The sequence below is a fragment of the Motacilla alba genome, unplaced genomic scaffold (genome assembly GCF_015832195.1).
Source record: "Motacilla alba alba isolate MOTALB_02 unplaced genomic scaffold, Motacilla_alba_V1.0_pri HiC_scaffold_34, whole genome shotgun sequence".
NCBI lineage: Eukaryota > Metazoa > Chordata > Aves > Passeriformes > Motacillidae > Motacilla > Motacilla alba.
Genome location: NW_024037436.1, coordinates 1342591 through 1360979, shown reverse-complemented (window position 1 = coordinate 1360979; position 18389 = coordinate 1342591). Strand labels below are relative to the sequence as shown.

At 58.3% G+C, this 18389-nt stretch overlaps 1 protein-coding gene across 1 annotated transcript; it reads left to right on the top strand.

Annotated features, from left to right (window-relative positions):
* The first annotated feature begins 5672 nt into the window (after positions 1–5672).
* Positions 5673–12024, top strand: LOC119696558 (bifunctional endo-1,4-beta-xylanase XylA-like). Its single transcript, XM_038126302.1, has 3 exons — positions 5673–6938; positions 9144–9177; positions 11414–12024. The coding sequence occupies exons 1-3, from the start codon at positions 5673–5675 to the stop codon at positions 11884–11886; spliced, it is 1773 nt and encodes a 590-aa protein (XP_037982230.1). The 3' UTR covers positions 11887–12024.
* The last annotated feature ends 6365 nt before the right edge of the window (positions 12025–18389 follow it).

Genomic DNA, 18389 nt, shown 5'->3' with positions numbered 1-18389 from the left:
GGTTATTTTGGGGTCCCATTTTGGGGTTTTTGGGGTCCCATTTTCGGTTTTTTTGGGGTCCCATTTTGGGGTGCTTGGGGTTTTTCTTGGGGTCCCATTTTGGGGTTTTTTGGGGTCCCATTTCAGGTTATTTTGGGGTTTTTTGGGGTCCCATTTTGGGGTTTTTGGGGTCCCATTTTCGGTTATTTTGGGGTCCCATTTTGGGGTTTTTTTTGGGTTTTTTTAGGATCCCATTTTGGGGTGTTTTGGTGTTTTTGGGGTCCCATTTCAGGTTATTTTGGGGTCCCATTTTGGGGTGGTTTGGGGTTTTTTTGGGATCCCATTTCAGGTTATTTTGGGGTTTTTTGGGGTCCCATTTTGAGTTTTTTTGGGGTCCCATTTTGAGTTTTTTTGGGGTCCCATTTTGGGGTTTTTTTTGGTTTTTTTGGGGTCCCATTTGGGGTTTTTTTGGTTTTTTTGGGGTCCCATTTTGGGGTGTTTTGGGGTTTTTTGGGGTCCCATTTCAGGTTTTTTGGGGTTCCCATTTTGGTGTTTTTGGGGTCCCATTTTCGGTTATTTTGGGGTCCCATTTTGGGGTGTTTTGGGTTTTTTGGGGTCCCATTTTGGGGTGTTTTGGTTTTTTTGGGGTCCCATTTCAGGTTATTTTAGGGTCCCATTTTGGGGTGGTTTGGGGTTTTTTTGGGATCCCATTTCAGGTTTTTTTGGGGTTTTTTGGGGTCCCATTTTGAGTTTTTTTGGGGTCCCATTTTGGGGTTTTTTTCGGTTATTTTGGGGTCCCATTTTGGGGTTTTTTTCGGTTATTTTGGGGTCCCATTTTGGGGTTTTTTGGGGTTTTTGGGGTCCCATTTTGGGGTGTTTTGGGGTTTTTGGGGTCCCATTTTCGGTTATTTTGGGGTCCCATTTTGGGGTGGTTTGGGGTTTTTTTGGGGTCCCATTTTGGGGTTTTTTTCGGTTATTTTGGGGTCCCATTTTGGGGTTTTTTGGGGTTTTTTGGGGTCCCATTTTGGGGTGTTTTGGGGTTTTTGGGGTCCCATTTTCGGTTATTTTGGGGTCCCATTTTGGGGTGTTTGGGGTTTTTTTTGGGGTCCCGTTTTGGGGTTTTTTGGGGTCCCATTTCAGGTTATTTTGGGGTCCCATTTTGGGGTTTTTGGGGTCCCATTTTCGGTTATTTTGGGGTCCCATTTTGGGGTTTTTTTGGGTTTTTTGGGGTCCCATTTTGGGGTGTTTTGGGTTTTTTTGGGGTCCCATTTTGGGGTGTTTTGGGGTTTTTTGGGGTCCCATTTTAGGTTATTTTAGGGTCCCATTTTGGGGGTGTTTTGGGGTTTTTTGGGATCCCATTTTAGATTATTTTGGGGTCCCATTTTGGGGTTTTTGGGGTCCCATTTTAGATTATTTTGGGGTCCCATTTTGGGGTTTTTGGGGTCCCATTTTAGATTATTTTGGGGTCCCATTTTGGGATTTTTTTGGGTTTTTTTGGGGTCCCATTTTGGGGTTTTTTTGGGGTTTTTTTGGGGTCCCATTTTGGGGTGTTTTGGGTTTTTGGGGTCCCATTTTGGGGTTTTTTTGGCCCTTTTTGGCTGTCGCATTTTTTTTGGGGGGGTCTCTCCCCAAAAATGTCCCCAGCTGTCCCCTCCCCCCCCCAATGTCCCCTCCCCCCCCCCCAAAAAAAAAAGGAGGGGGGAGGGGACACAAAAATTCCATCCCCGTCGGAAACCCCCGCGGGTGGCGCTCGGCGACACTTGGGGACACTTGGGGACACTTGGCGACACTTCCCAGCCGTGACGTCACGTCCCCAAAACCTCCCCCCCCCCCCCGCGGTGTCCCCCCACCCCCGGTGTCGCCTTTTGTCGCCACCCCCCGGTGCCACCCCTGTCCCTCCCTGGTGTCGCCGTTGTCCCCTCGGCGTCCGCTCGGTGTCGCCAAAAGTGTCCCCAACCCCCCAAACGTGTCCCCAACCCCTTCCCGGTGTCCCCAACCCCCCCAAAAGTGTCCCCAACCCCCCAAAAGTGTCCCCAACCCCCTTCCCGGTGTCCCCAACCCCCTCCTTGGTGTCCCCAACCCCCCAAAGTGTCCCCAACCCCCCCAAAAGTGTCCCCAACCCCTTCTTGGTGTCCCCAACCCCCCCAAAGTGTCCCCAACCCCCTTCCCGGTGTCCCCAACCCCCCAAAAGTGTCCCCAACCCCCTTCCCGGTGTCCCCAACCCCCCAAAAGTGTCCCCAACCCCCTCCTTGGTGTCCCCAACCCCCCAAAAGTGTCCCCAACCCCCTTCCCGGTGTCCCCAACCCCCTCCTTGGTGTCCCCAACCCCCTCCTTGGTGTCCCCAACCCCCCAAAAGTGTCCCCAACCCCCTTCCCGGTGTCCCCTCCCCCCAAAAGTGTCCCCAACTCCTTCCCGGTGTCCCCTCCCCGGTGTCATTGTCCCCTCCCTGGTGTCCCCAACCCCTCCTCGGTGTCATTGTCCCCTTCTTGGTGTCATTGTCCCCTTCCCGGTGTCCCCAACCCCTTCTCGGTCCCCTCCCCGGTGTCATTGTCCCCTCCCCGGTGTCATTGTCCCCTCCCCGGTGTCACTGTCCCCTCCCTGTTGTCCCCAACCCTTTCTTGGTGTCCCCAACTCCTTCTCGGTGTCCCCTCCCCGGTGTCCCCAACCCTCCCCTCTGTGTCATTGTCCCCCCCTCGGTGTCATTGTCCCCTCCCTGGTGTCCCCAACCCCTCCCTGGTGTCCCCAACCCCTCCCCGGTGTCCCCAACCCCTCCTCGGTGTCCCCTCTCCGGTGTCATTGTCCCCTCCTCGGTGTCATTGTCCCCTCCCCGGTGTCCCCAACCCTTTCTCGGTGTCCCCAACCCCCCAAAAATGTCCCCAACCCCTTCTCGGTCCCCCCCTCGGTGTCATTGTCCCCTCCCCGGTGTCATTGTCCCCTCCCTGTTGTCCCCAACACCTTCCCGGTGTCCCCAACCCCTTCCCTGTCCCCTCCCCGGTGTCATTGTCCCCTCCCCAGTGTCCCCAACACCTCCTTGGTGTCCCCTCCCTGGTGTCCCCAACCCCCCATAAGTGTCCCCAACCCCTTCTCGGTCCCCCCCTCGGTGTCATTGTCCCCTTCTCAGTGTCCCCAACCCCTCCCTGGTGTCCCCAACCCCTTCTTGGTCCCCCCCTCGGTGTCATTGTCCCCTCCCTGGTGTCCCCAACCCCCCAAAAGTGTCCCCAACCCCCTCCTTGGTGTCCCCAACACCCCAAAAGTGTCCCCAACTCCTTCTCGGTCCCCTCCCCGCTGTCACTGTCCCCTCCCTGTTGTCCCCAACCCCTTCTTGGTGTCCCCAACCCCCCCAAAGTGTCCCCAACGCCCCAAAAGTGTCCCCAGCTCCTTCTCGGCGTCCCCTCCCCGGTGTCACTGTCCCCTCCTCGGTGTCATTGTCCCCTCCCTGGTGTCCCCAACCCCTTCCCGGTGTCCCCTCCCCGGTGTCATTGTCCCCTCCCTGTTGTCCCCAACCCTTTCTCGGTGTCCCCAACTCCTTCTCGGTGTCCCCTCCCCGGTGTCATTGTCCCCTCCCCGGTGTCCCCAACCCCTCCCCTCTGTGTCATTGTCCCCCCCTCGGTGTCATTGTCCCCTCCCTGGTGTCCCCAACCCCTTCCCGGTGTCCCCAACCCCTCCTCGGTGTCCCCTCCTCGGTGTCATTGTCCCCTCCCCGGTGTCCCCAACCCTTTCTCGGTGTCCCTAACCCCCCAAAAATGTCCCCAACCCCTTCTCGGTCCCCCCCTCGGTGTCATTGTCCCCTCCCCGGTGTCATTGTCCCCTCCCTGTTGTCCCCAACACCTTCCCGGTGTCCCCAACCCCTTCCCTGTCCCCTCCCCGGTGTCACTGTCCCCTCCCCAGTGTCCCAAACACCTCCTTGGTGTCCCCTCCCTGGTGTCCCCAACCCCCCATAAGTGTCCCCAACCCCTTCTCGGTCCCCCCCTCGGTGTCATTGTCCCCTTCTCAGTGTCCCCAACCCCCCAAAAGTGTCCCCAACTCCTTCTCGGTGTCCCCTCCCCGGTGTCATTGTCCCCTCCCTGTTGTCCCCAACCCCCCATAAGTGTCCCCAACCCCTTCTTGGTCCCCTCCCCGGTGTCATTGTCCCCTCCCCGGTGTCCCCAACCCTTTCTCGGTGTCCCCAACCCCCCAAAAGTGTCCCCAACTCCTTCTCGGTCCCCTCCCCGCTGTCACTGTCCCCTCCCTGTTGTCCCCAACCCCTTCTTGGTGTCCCCAACCCCTTCTTGGTCCCCCCCTCGGTGTCATTGTCCCCTCCCCGGAGTCACTGTCCCCTCCCCGGTGTCCCCAAGCCCTTCCCGGTCCCCTCCCCGGTGTCACTGTCCCCTCCCTGTTGTCCCCAACCCCTTCCCGGTGTCCCCAACCCCTTCTTGGTGTCCCCAACCCCTTCCCGGTCCCCCCCTCGGTGTCATTGTCCCCTCCCTGGTGTCCCCAACCCCCCAAAAGTGTCCCCAACCCCTTCTTGGTGTCCCCAACCCCTTCCCGGTGTCCCCAACTCCATCTCCGCGTCCCCTCCCCGGTGTCACCGTCCCCTCCGTGTTGTCCCCAGGTGGAACAAGGAGGACGCTGGGGACAGGTGGCACCGGTGTCACCCCTGACCCTGTGGTGACCCCATGGTGACCACAGGTGGGACAGGGGACATTGGGGACAGGTGGCACCGGTGGCATGGAGGACACTGGGGACAGGTGGCACTGGTGGCATCGGTGGCATGGAGGACATTGGGGACAGGTGGCACCGGTGGCATGGAGGACATTGGGGACAGGTGGCACCGGTGGCACCGGTGGCATGGAGGACATTGGGGACAGGTGGCACCGGTGGCACTGGCGGGACAGGTGGAACAAGGGGGACGCTGGGGACAGGTGACACCGGTGTCACCAGTGCCCCTCCCCGTGTCCCGCTCCCTGATGTCCCCGTGTCCCGTCCCCCTGTCCCTCTCCGTGATGTCGCTGTCCCCTCCCCGCTGTCCCCGGTGCATTCCCTGATGTCACCGTGTCCCCTCCCCGATGTCGCCGTGTCCCCTCCCCGCCGTTCCAGTCTCCTTCCTTGATGTCACCGTGTCCCCTCCCTGATGTCCCCACTGTCCCCTCCCCACTGTCCCTTCCCCGCTGTCGCCGCCCCCTCCCGGCTGTCCCCTCCGTGATGTCCCCGCTGTCCCCTCCCCGCTGTCCCCGGTGCATTCCCTGATGTCACCATGTCCCCTCCGTGATGTCCCCACTGTCCCCTCCCCGCTGTCCCCGGTGCATTCCCTGATGTCACCGTGTCCCCTCCCCTGATGTCTCCGCTGTCCCCTCCCGCTGTCCCCGGTGCATTCCCTGATGTCACCGTGTCACCGTGTCCCCTCCCCTGATGTCCCCACTGTCCCCTCCCGCTGTCCCCGGTGCATTCCCTGATGTCACCGTGTCACCGTGTCCCCTCCCCAGATGTCCCCACTGTCCCCTCCCCGCTGTCCCCTCCCCGCTGTCCCCGGTGCATTCCCTGATGTCACCGTGTCCCCGCCCCGTGTCCCCTCCCCTGATGTCCCCGTGTCCCCTCCCCGCTGTCCCCGGTGCATTCCCTGATGTCACCGTGTCCCCTCCCTCTGTCACCGTGTCCCCGCCCCGTTCCTGTCCCGTTAAAGGCGGCCCCGCTCCGCTGTCGCCGATGTCGCCGCGATGTCGCCGCTCGCCGCCGCCGAGAGCGCCCCGGCAGCGCCGCGGCCCGGCCGGTGCCTCTGCCCGGAGCCGGACCGGGACCCGAACCGGGACCAGAACCGGGACTGGGACCCGAACCGGGACCAGAACCGGGACCCGAACCGGGACCAGAACCGGGACCCGAACCGGGACCCGAACCGGGACTGGGACAAGAACCGCGACCCGAACCGGGACCCGAACCGGGACTGGGACCAGAACCGGGACCCGAACCGGGACCAGAACCGGGACTGGGACCCGAACCGGGACCCGAACCGGGACCCGAACCGGGACCCGAACCGGGACTGGGACCCGAACCGGGACCAGAACCGGGACCAGAACCGGGACTGGGACAAGAATCGCGACCCGAACCGGGACTGGCACCAGGAGCGGGACATGAACCGGGACCAGAACCGGGACCCGAACCGGGACCAGAACCGGGACTGGGACCAGAACCGGGACCCGAACCGGGACTGGGACAAGAACCGCGACCCGAACCGGGACCAGAACCGGGACCCGAACCGGGACTGGGACAAGAATCGCGACCCGAACCGGGACTGGCACCAGGAGCGGGACATGAACCGGGACCCGAACCGGGACTGGGACAAGAACCGGGACCCGAACGGGCACCAGAACCAGAACTGGGACATGAACCGGGACCCGAACCGGGACCAGAACCGGGACTGGCACCAGGAGCGGGACATGAACCGGGACATGAACCGGGACCAGAACGGGCACCAGAACCAGAACTGGGACATGAACCGGGACCAGAACCCGCACCAGAACCAGAACTGGGACCGGGACCGGAACGGGGACCGGAACTGGGACATGAACCGGGACCAGAACGGGCACCAGAGCTGGGACCAGAACCGGGACCAGAACCGGGACCGGAACCCGCACCAGAACCAGAACTGGGACCGGAACGGGGACCGGAACTGGGACATGTACCGGGACCGGCACCAGAGCTGGGACATGAACCGGGACCGGAACTGGGACCAGAACCGGGAGAAGAACCGGGAGCAGGAGTGGGAGCGGGACCAGGACCAGGACTTGGAGCAGAGCTGGGTCGCTCCGCGGCCGGGGGAGCGGTGCCGGTGCCGGTGCCGGTGCCGGTGCCGGTGCCGGTGCCGCCGGTGCCGCTGCCGCCGCCTGCTCCCGGCGCTCGCCGCCCTGGCCGCGCTGGCCGCGCTCGGAGCCGCCGCCGCCGCCGCCGCCGCCCTGGGGGCGCTCCGGGGGCAGCCCCCGGTGCAGGTGGGCACGGGGAGGGGGGGAGGCTGGCTGTCCGTCTGTCCGTCTGTCCGTCTGTCCGTCCGTCCTGAGGGCGGGGTGGCCGCTTGTCCCGGTGTCCGTCTGTCCTGGGGGCCCGGTGTCCGGGTGTCTATTTGTCCCGGAGTCTGTTTGTCCCGGTGCTCGTTTGTCCCGGTGCCCATTTGTCCCAGTGTCTGTTTGTCCTGGTGTCTGTTTGTCCTGCTGTCTGTTTGTCCTGCTGTCTGTTTGTCCCGGTGTCTGCCTGTCCCGGTGTCCGTTTGTCTGTTTGTCCCACTGTCCGTCTGTCCATCTGTCCAGGTGTCCCGGTGTCCGTTTGTCCTGGTGTCCGTTTGTCCCCGTGTCCGTTTGTCCCCGTGTCCATTTGTCCGTTTGTCCCGCTGTCCATCTGTCCAGGTGTCCAGGTGTCCATTTGTCCTGGTGTCCATTTGTCCCGGTGTCCGTTTGTCCCGGTGTCCAGGTGTCTGTTTGTCCCGCTGTCCATCTGCCCAGGTGTCCAGGTGTCCATTTGTCCTGGTGTCTGTTTGTCCTGCTGTCCCAGTGTCTGTTTGTCCCAGTGTCCGTTTGTCCCACTGTCCATTGGTCCAGGTGTCCAGGTGTCCATTTGTCCGTCCGTCCGTTTGTCCCGGCGTCCGTTTGTCCCGGTGTCCCGGTGTCCGTCTGTCCCAGTGTCCCGGTGTCCGTCTGTCCCAGTGTCCGTTTGTCCTGGTGTCCCGGTGTCCGTTTGTCCTGGTGTCCGTTTGTCCCCGTGTCCGTTTGTCCCCGTGTCCATTTGTCCGTTTGTCCCGCTGTCCATCTGTCCAGGTGTCCAGGTGTCCATTTGTCCTGGTGTCCATTTGTCCCGGTGTCCGTTTGTCCCGGTGTCCAGGTGTCTGTTTGTCCCGCTGTCCATCTGCCCAGGTGTCCAGGTGTCCATTTGTCCTGGTGTCTGTTTGTCCTGCTGTCCCAGTGTCTGTTTGTCCCAGTGTCCGTTTGTCCCACTGTCCATTGGTCCAGGTGTCCAGGTGTCCATTTGTCCGTCCGTCCGTTTGTCCCGGCGTCCGTTTGTCCCGGTGTCCCGGTGTCCGTCTGTCCCAGTGTCCCGGTGTCCGTCTGTCCCAGTGTCCGTTTGTCCTGGTGTCCCGGTGTCCATTTGTCCTGGTGTCCGTTTGTCCCAGTGTCTGTTTGTCCCGGCGTCCATTTGTCCTGGTGTCCCGGTGTCCGTCTGTCCCAGTGTCCGTTTGTCCTGGTGTCCTGGTGCCCGTTTGTCCCGGTGTCCATTTGTCCGTCTGTCCCGCTGTCTGTCTGTCCAGGTGTCCAGGTGTCCAGGTGTCCGTTTGTCCTGCTGTCCGTTTGTCCCGGTGTCCGTCTCTCCTGGTGTCCAGGTGTCCGTCTGTCCTGCCGTCTGGTTGCCCAGGTGTCTGTCTGTCCATCTGCCCGGTTGTCCGTGTGTCCGTCCCGGTGTCCAGTTGTCCGGCCGTCCGTCCAGGTGTCTGTCTGCTCTCCGTCCATCTGTCCGTCCCTCTGGGGCCACGCCTGTCCAGGTGTCCGTCCAGGTGTCCGTCTGTCCGTCCGTCCGTCTGTCCATCCGTCCGGGTGTCCGTCCGTCCGGCTGCGCGTCCGTCCGTCCGTCCGGGCGTTTGTCCGTCCGGGTGTCCTCCTCGCCCAGGGCTTTGTCCGTCTGTCCGGAGCGTCCGTCTGTCCGGAGCGTCCGTCTGTCCGGGGTGTTGTCCGTCCGTCCAGGTGCCCGGGTGTCCGTCCGTGTCTGTCCGTCTGTCCGCCCAGGTGTGTCCGTCTGTCTGTCCTGGGTGTCCGTTTGTCCATCCAGGTGTCCGTGTGTCCACCTTGGGGACACCTTGGGGACATTGGGACACTGGGGACATTGGGGACATTGGGGACACCTTGGGGACATTGGAGACCTTGGGGACACTTTGGGGACATTGGGGACATTGGGGACATTGGGGACACCTTGGGGACATTGGAGACCTTGGGGACACTTTGGGGACATTGGGGACATTGGGGACATTGGGGACACCTTGGGGACCTTGGGGACATTGGGGACATTGGGGACACTGGGGACATTGGGGACACTGGGGACATTTGGGACATTGGGGACATTGGGGACATTGGGGACACCTTGGGGACACCTTGGGGACACCTTGGGGACATTGGGGACCCTCCTGCTGATGTTGTCCCCTCCTGTCCCCTCAGGCTGCCACCGCCGCCCACGTCCTGCTCAGTGCCGGTAAGTCCTGAATGTCCCCTGATGTCCCCTGCTGTCTCCTGATGTCCCCTCCTGTCCCCTGATGTCCCCTCCTGTCCCTGATGTCCCCTGATGTCCCCTGATGTCCCCTGATGTCCCCTCCTGTCCCCTGATGTCCCCTCCTGTCCCTGATGTCCCCTGATGTCCCCTGATGTCCCCTGATGTCCCCTCCTGTCCCTGATGTCCCCTGATGTCCCCTGATGTCCCCTGATGTCCCCTCCTGTCCCCTCCTGTCCCCCCCGTGTCACCTCCCCTCCCCCCACCGGAGTCATCTCGAAATTGTCACTCGGGCTCCTGGCAGAGGAAGTGTCACCTCCCCCGTGTCACCTCCCCCTCTGTCACCTCCCGATGTCCCCTCCCCCGTGTCACCTCCCCCGTGACATCCGGGGGTGGCACAGGCAGCGTCACGGAGCGTCCCCAGGGTGTCATTGTCCCCAAGGTGTCACGGAGTGTCCCCAAGGTTTCGGTGTCCCCAGGGTGTCACGGAATGTCCCTGTGGTCCCCAGGGTGTCCCCAAGGTTTCGGTGTCCCCGGGATGTCCCGGAGTGTCCCCAGGGTGTCGTGGAATGTCCCCAAGGTGTCACGGAATGTCCCTGTGATCCCCAGGGTGTCCCAGAGTGTCCCCAAGGTGTCCCAGAGTGTCCCCAGGGTGTCATGGAATGTCCCCAGGGTGTCCCCAAGGTGTCCCGGAGTGTCCCCAGGGTGTCATGGAATGTCCCCAGGGTGTCCCCAAGGTGTCCCGGAGTGTCCCCAGGGTGTCATGGAATGTCCCCAGGGTGTCCCCAAGGTGTCCCGGAGTGTCCCCAGGGTGTCATGGAATGTCCCCAGGGTGTCCCCAAGGTGTCCCGGAGTGTCCCCAGGGTGTCATGGAATGTCCCCAGGGTGTCCCCAAGGTGTCCCGGAATGTCCCTGTGATCCCCAGGGTGTCACCGACTGTCCCCTACCCCACCCAGTGTCCCCTGTGTCCCCAGGCTCCCTCCTCCCCTCTGTCCCCAGTGTCCCCATGTCCCCAGTGTCCCCAGTGTCCCCTGTCCCCACTGACCGCTGTCCCCTGTCCCCTGTCCCCTGTCCCCCGTGTCCCCAGTGTCCCCCTGTCTGCATTGTCCCCTGTCCCCTGTCCCCAGTGTCCCCAGTTTCCCCAGTGTCCCCTGTCCCCAGTGTCCCCGTGTCCCCAGTGTCCCCAGTGTCCCCAGTGTCCCCATGTCCCCATGTCCCCTGTCCCCAGTGTCCCCAGTGTCCCCAGTGTCCCCCGTCCCCCCTGACCACTGTCCCCTGTCCCCAGGCTCGCTGTCCCCACTGTCCCCAGTGTCCCCCTGTCCCCTGTCCCCAGTGTCCCCAGTGTCCCCCGTCCCCCCTGACCGCTGTCCCCAATGTCCCCAGGCTCGCTGTCACCACTGTCCCCAGTGTCCCCCTGTCCCCAGTGTCCCCAGTGTCCCCCGTCCCCCCTGACCGCTGTCCCCAATGTCCCCAGGCTCGCTGTCACCACTGTCCCCAGTGTCCCCCTGTCCCCAGTGTCCCCAGTGTCCCCAGTGTCCCCCGTCCCCCCTGACCGCTGTCCCCTGTCCCCAGGCTCGCTGTCACCACTGTCCCCAGTGTCCCCCTGTCCCCTGTCCCAATGTCCCCATGTCCCCATGTCCCCCCTGACCGCTGTCCCCTGTCCCCAGGCTCGCTGTCACCACTGTCCCCAGTGTCCCCCTGTCCCCAGTGTCCCCAGTGTCCCCCGTCCCCCCCTGACCGCTGTCCCCAATGTCCCCAGGCTCGCTGTCACCACTGTCCCCAGTGTCCCCCTGTCCCCAGTGTCCCCAGTGTCCCCAGTGTCCCCCGTCCCCCCTGACCGCTGTCCCCTGTCCCCAGGCTCGCTGTCACCACTGTCCCCAGTGTCCCCCTGTCCCCTGTCCCCAGTGTCCCCAGTTTCCCCAGTGTCCCTGTGTCCCCAGTGTCCCCAGTGTCCCCAGTGTCCCCCGTCCCCCCTGACCGCTGTCCCCAATGTCCCCAGGCTCGCTGTCACCACTGTCCCCAGTGTCCCCCTGTCCCCAGTGTCCCCAGTGTCCCCTGTCCCCCCTGACCGCTGTCCCCTGTCCCCAGGCTCGCTGTCCCCAGTGTCCCCAGTGTCCCCCTGTCCCCTGTCCCCAGTGTCCCCAGTGTCCCCCTGTCCCCAGTGTCCCCAGTGTCCCCAGTGTCCCCCGTCCCCCCTGACCGCTGTCCCCAATGTCCCCAGGCTCGCTGTCACCGTCCCCACGCTGGCGTTACCAGGACGGCGTCCGGGGCGTCTTCCTCAGCGGCGACATCCGGCCGGACCCCTCGGGGACACTTCGTGTCACCTCCGGTGGCCTCTACCTCCTCTACGGCCAGCTGGGCGTCACCTGCGCCGCGGCCACCTGTCCCCAAGGCGGTGTCACCCTCTGGCTGCGCGGCTCCGCGTCCCCGAGGCCGCTGCTGGCCGTGCCACTGTCCCTGCCGGCGGCCACCGGCGGCCACCGCCAGCGGTCAGCGCTGGCCCAGGCCGTGGGACAGCTGTGGCCTGGGGACACCCTGAGCCTCGAGCTGGTTGGGGACATTGTCGGGGACACCGCTGGGGACACCGTCGGGGACACCGTCGGGGACACCGTTGGGGACACGGGCGGGTGGCAGCTGGAGCAGGAGGAGCGCGAGGGAAACTTCGTGGGGCTGCTGCGCATCGCGGGCGGGTGACAACGGGTGACAGCGGGTGGTGGCACCCGGTGGTGACAGGGGGGTGGCCGGCCTGGTGTCCTGCCGGTCGCCCGCCGGGGCGGGGCTCGGGGACATCTGGGAGTCCCGAGGGTGGAGGTTTGGGGACGTCGAGGGACGTCGGTGGCGTGTCCAAACACGGAGGTTTGGGATGAGGGACGTCGGTGACGTCCGTGGTTGGAGGTTTGGGGACATCAAGGGACATCGGTGACATCCGTGATTGGAGGTTTGGGGACATCAAGGGACGTCGGTGACATCCGTGGTTGGAGGTCTGGGGACATCAAGGGACATCGGTGACATCCAAACCCAGAGATCTGGGGACAAGGGACTTTGGTGGCAGCCATGGTTGGAGGTTTGGGGACATCAAGGGATGTCGGTGACATCCAAACCCAGAGATCTGGGGACATCAAGGGACATCGGTGACATCCGTGATTGGAGGTTTGGGGACATCAAGGGACGTCGGTGACCTCCAAACCCAGAGATTTGGGGACAAGGGACTTTGGTGGCAGCCATACCCGGAGATTTGGGGACATCAAGGGACATCGGTGACGTCCATGGTTGGAGGTTTGGGGACATCAAGGGACGTTGGTGACATCCATACCCGGAGATTTGGGGACAAGGGACATCGGTGACATCCGTGGTTGGAGGTTTGGGGACATCAAGGGATGTCGGTGACATCCAAACCCAGAGATTTGGGGACAAGGGACTTTGGTGGCAGCCATACCTGGAGATTTGGGGACATCAAGGGACATCGGTGATGTCCATGGTTGGAGGTTTGGGGACATCAAGGGACATCGGTGACATCCAAACCCAGAGATCTGGGGACAAGGGACTTTGGTGGCAGCCATGGTTGGAGGTTTGGGGACATCAAGGGACATCGGTGACGTCCATGGTTGGAGGTTTGGGGACATCAAGGGACGTCGGTGACATCCATACCCGGAGATTTGGGGACAAGGGACATCGGTGACGTCCAAACCCAGAGATTTGGGGACATCAAGGGACATCGGTGACATCCATGGTTGGAGGTTTGGGGACATCGAGGGACATCGGTGACCTCCAAACCCAGAGATCTGGGGACAAGGCCACCACAGCCAGAGATCTGGGGACAAGGGACATTGGTGACATCCATGGCTGGAGATTTGGGGACAAGGGACTTTGGTGGCAACCATACCCGGAGATCTGGGGACATCAAGGGACATCGGTGACATCCAAGGATGGAGATTTGGGGACAAGGCCACCACAGCCAGAGATTTGGGGACAAGGGACATCGGTGACCTCCACACCCGGAGATTTGGGGACATCGGGTGACATCACTGAACCCTCCCCCAGTTTGGTGCTTGGGGACATTTGGGGACCTCGTGGACCCAGTGCTGGACACTTGGGGACACTTGGGGACACTTGGGGACGCAGTGCTGGGCACTTGGGGACACTTGGGGACACTTGGGGACATTCGGGGACGCAGTGCTGGGCACTTGGGGACACTTGGGGACACCTGGGGACGCTTTGTCGGGGGGGGTGTCCCCGCTGTCCTTAATGAATCGTTGTCCTTAATGAATTATTTATGAACGCTTCTCCTTAATTAATTAATAATTAATTTATTCATGAATAAATTTATTTATGGATTCTTTCCACCGCCTGGATTGTCCCCAAAAAAAAAACCGGGGGGGTGACAAACTTGGGGTGGCACTGAGGGGACACTGAGGGGACACCCGGGGGGTCCCCACCTGAAAATCCCCCCAAATTTACCCAGAACCCCCAAATTTAACCCCGGAACCCCAAAATTTGCCCCAAAACCCCCCAAATTTACCCCAAAATCCCCCCAAATCTACCCCAGGAACTCCAAAATTTGCCAAAAACCCCCCAAAATTTGCCCCAAAACCCCAAATTTACCCCAAAGTCCCCCCAAATTTGCTGAAAATCCCCCCAAAATTTGTCCTGGAGTCTCCCAAACTTGCCCCAAAACCCCAAATTTGCCCCAGGACTGCCCAAAATCTGCCCCAGGAAAACCAAAATTTGCCAAAATTCCCCAAAATTTGCCCCAAAACCCCCAAATTTACCCCAGAATCCTCCCCAAAATTTGCCCCAGGAACTCCAAAAGTTGCCAAAAATCCCCCAAAATTTGCCCCAGAAAATCCAAAATTTGCCAAAATTCCCCAAAATTTGCCCCAAAACCCCCAAATTTACCCCAGAATCCTCCCCAAAATTTGCCCCAGGAACTCCAAAATTTGCCAAAAATCCCCCAAATTTGCCCCCAAAAGCCCAACTTTGCCCCAGACCACCCAAAATCTGCCCCAGAAAATCCAAAATTTGCTGAAAATGCCCCAAAATTTGCCCCAAAACCCAAAATTTGCCCCAAATTTGTCCCAGAACCCCAAAATTTGTCCCAGACCACCCAAAATTTGCCCCAGGAAATCCAAATTTGCCGAAAATGCCCCAAAATTTGTCCGGGAGTCCCCAAAAATTTGCCCCAAAACCCCAAACTTGTCCCAGAAGACCCCAAAATCTGCCCCAGGAACTCCAAAATTTGCCAAAAATCCCCCAAATTTGCCCCCAAACCCCCAAATTTGTCCCAGAATCCTCCCCAAAATTTGCCCCAGGAACTCCAAAATTTGCCAAAAATCCCCCAAAATTTGCCCCAAACCCCCAAATTTACCCCAAAGTCCCCCCAAATTTGCTGAAAATCCCCCCAGATTTGTCCGTGAGTCCCCAAAATTTGCCCCAAAACCCCAAACTTGTCTCAGAAGACCCCAAAATCTGCCCCAGAAAATCCAAAATTTGCCAAAATTCCCCAAAATTTGCCCCCAAACCCCCAAATTTACCCAGAATCCCCCCAAAATTTGCCCCAGGAACTCCAAAAGTTGCCAAAAATCCCCCAAAATTTGCCCCAAACCCCCAAATTTACCCCAAAGTCCCCCCAAATTTGCTGAAAATCCCCCCAGATTTGTCCGTGAGTCCCAAAATTTGCCCCAGAACCCCCAAATTTGCCCCAGACCACCCAAAATTTGCCCCAGGAAAACCAAATTTGCCAAAAATCCCCCAAAATTTGTCTGGGAGTCCCCAAAAATTTGCCCCAGAACCCCCCAAATTTGTCCAGGAAATTGAAATTTGCTGAAAATCCCCCAAAATTTGTCCGGGAGTCCCCAAAAATTTGCCCCAAACCCCCAAACTTGTCCCAGAAGACCCCAAAATTTGCCCCAGGAAATCCAAATTTGCCGAAAATGCCCCAAAATTTGTCCGGGAGTCCCCAAAATTTGCCCCAAAACCCCAAACTTGTCCCAGAAGACCCCAAAATCTGCCCCAGGAACTCCAAAATTTGCCAAAATTCCCCAAAATTTGCCCCAAAACCCCCAAATTTGTCCCAGAATCCTTCCCAAAATTTGCCCCAGGAACTCCAAAAGTTGCCAAAAATCCCCCAAAATTTGCCCCCAAAAGCCCAACTTTGCCCCAGACCACCCAAAATCTGCCCCAGAAAATCCAACATTTGCTGAAAATGCCCCAAAATTTGCCCCAAAACCCAAAATTTGCCCCAAATTTGTCCCAGAACTCCAAAATTTGCCCCAGACCACCCAAAATTTGCCCCAGGAAATCCAAATTTGCCGAAAATGCCCCAAAATTTGTCTGGGAGTCCCCAAAAATTTGCCCCAAAACCCCAAACTTGTCCCAGAAGACCCCAAAATCTGCCCCAGAAAATCCAAAATTTGCCAAAATTCCCCAAAATTTGCCCCAAAACCCCCAAATTTACCCAGAATCCCCCCAAAATTTGCCCCAGGAACTCCAAAAGTTGCCAAAAATCCCCCAAAATTTGCCCCCAAAAGCCCAACTTTGCCCCAGACCACCCAAAATCTGCCCCAGAAAATCCAAAATTTGCTGAAAATGCCCCAAAATTTGCCCCCAAACCCAAAATTTGCCCCAAATTTGTCCCAGAACCCCAAAATTTGCCCCAGACCACCCAAAATTTGCCCCAGGAAATCCAAATTTGCCGAAAATGCCCCAAAATTTGTCCGGGAGTCCCCAAAATTTGCCCCAAAACCCCAAACTTGTCCCAGAAGACCCCAAAATCTGCCCCAGGAACTCCAAAATTTGCCAAAATTCCCCAAAATTTGCCCCAAAACCCCCAAATTTGTCCCAGAATCCTCCCCAAAATCTACCCCAGGAACTCCAAAATTTGCCAAAAATCCCCCAAATTTGCCCCAAACCCCCAAATTTACCCCAAAGTCCCCCCAAATTTGCTGAAAATCCCCCCAAAATTTGTCCTGGAGTCTCCCAAACTTGCCCCAAAAGCCCAAATTTGCCCCAGGACTGCCCAAAATCTGCCCCAGGAAAACCAAAATTTGCCAAAATTCCCCAAAATTTGCCCCAAAACCCCCAAATTTACCCCAGAATCCTCCCCAAAATTTGCCCCAGGAACTCCAAAATTTGCCAAAAATCCCCCAAAATTTGCCCCCAAAAGCCCAACTTTGCCCCAGACCACCCAAAATCTGCCCCAGAAAATCCAAAATTTGCTGAAAATGCCCCAAAATTTGCCCCAAAACCCAAAATTTGCCCCAAATTTGTCCCAGAACCCCAAAATTTGCCCCAGACCACCCAAAATTTGCCCCAGGAAATCCAAATTTGCCGAAAATGCCCCAAAATTTGTCTGGGAGTCCCCAAAATTTGCCCCAAAACCCCAAACTTGTCCCAGAAGACCCCAAAATCTGCCCCAGGAACTCCAAAATTTGCCAAAAATCCCCCAAAATTTGCCCCAAACCCCCAAATTTACCCCAAAGTCCCCCCAAATTTGCTGAAAATCCCCCAGATTTGTCCGTGAGTCCCAAAAATTTGCCCCAAAACCCCCAAATTTGCCCCAGACCACCCAAAATTTGCCCCAGGAAAACCAAATTTGCCGAAAATCCCCCAAAATTTGTCTGGGAGTCCCCAAAAATTTGCCCCAGAACCCCCCAAATTTGTCCAGGAAATTGAAATTTGCTGAAAATGCCCCAAAATTTGTCCGGGAGTCCCCAAAAAATTTGCCCCAAAACCCCAAACTTGTCCCAGAAGACCCCAAAATCTGCCCCAGGAACTCCAAAATTTGCCAAAATTCCCCAAAATTTGCCCCAAAACCCAAATTTACCCCAAAGTCCCCCCAAATTTGCTGAAAATCCCCCCAGATTTGTCCGGGAGTCCCAAAAATTTGCCCCAGAACCCCCAAATTTGCCCCAGACCACCCAAAATTTGCCCCAGGAACTCCAAAAGTTGCCAAAAATCCCCCAAAATTTGCCCCCAAAAGCCCAACTTTGCCCCAGACCACCCAAAATCTGCCCCAGAAAATCCAAAATTTGCTGAAAATGCCCCAAAATTTGCCCCAAAACCCAAAATTTGCCCCAAATTTGTCCCAGAACCCCAAAATTTGCCCCAGACCACCCAAAATTTGCCCCAGGAAATCCAAATTTGCCGAAAATGCCCCAAAATTTGTCCGGGAGTCCCCAAAATTTGCCCCAAAACCCCAAACTTGTCTCAGAAGACCCCAAAATCTGCCCCAGAAAATCCAAAATTTGCCAAAATTCCCCAAAATTTGCCCCAAAACCCCAAATTTACCCCAAAGTCCCCCCAAATTTGCTGAAAATCCCCCCAAAATTTGTCCTGGAGTCTCCCAAACTTGCCCCAAAAGCCCAAATTTGCCCCAGGACTGCCCAAAATCTGCCCCAGGAAAACCAAAATTTGCCAAAATTCCCCAAAATTTGCCCCCAAACCCCCAAATTTACCCCAGAATCCCCCCAAAATTTGCCCCAGGAACTCCAAAAGTTGCCAAAAATCCCCCAAAATTTGCCCCCAAAAGCCCAACTTTGCCCCAGACCACCCAAAATCTGCCCCAGAAAATCCAAAATTTGCTGAAAATGCCCCAAAATTTGCCCCAAAACCCAAAATTTGCCCCAAATTTGTCCCAGAACCCCAAAATTTGCCCCAGACCACCCAAAATTTGCCCCAGGAAATCCAAATTTGCCGAAAATGCCCCAAAATTTGTCCGGGAGTCCCCAAAAATTTGCCCCAAAACCCCAAACTTGTCCCAGAAGACCCCAAAATCTGCCCCAGGAAATCCAAAATTTGCCAAAATTCCCCAAAATTTGCCCCAAAACCCCCAAATTTACCCAGAATCCCCCCAAAATTTGCCCCAGGAACTCCAAAATTTGCCAAAATTCCCCAAAATTTGCCCCAAACCCCCAAATTTACCCCAAAGTCCCCCCAAATTTGCTGAAAATCCCCCCAAAATTTGTCCTGGAGTCTCCCAAACTTGCCCCAAAAGCCCAAATTTGCCCCAGGACTGCCCAAAATCTGCCCCAGGAAAACCAAAATTTGCCAAAATTCCCCAAAATTTGCCCCAAAACCCCCAAATTTACCCCAGAATCCTCCCCCAAATTTGCCCCAGGAACTCCAAAATTTGCCCAAAATGCCCCAAAATTTGCCCCCAAAAGCCCAACTTTGCCCCAGACCACCCAAAATCTGCCCCA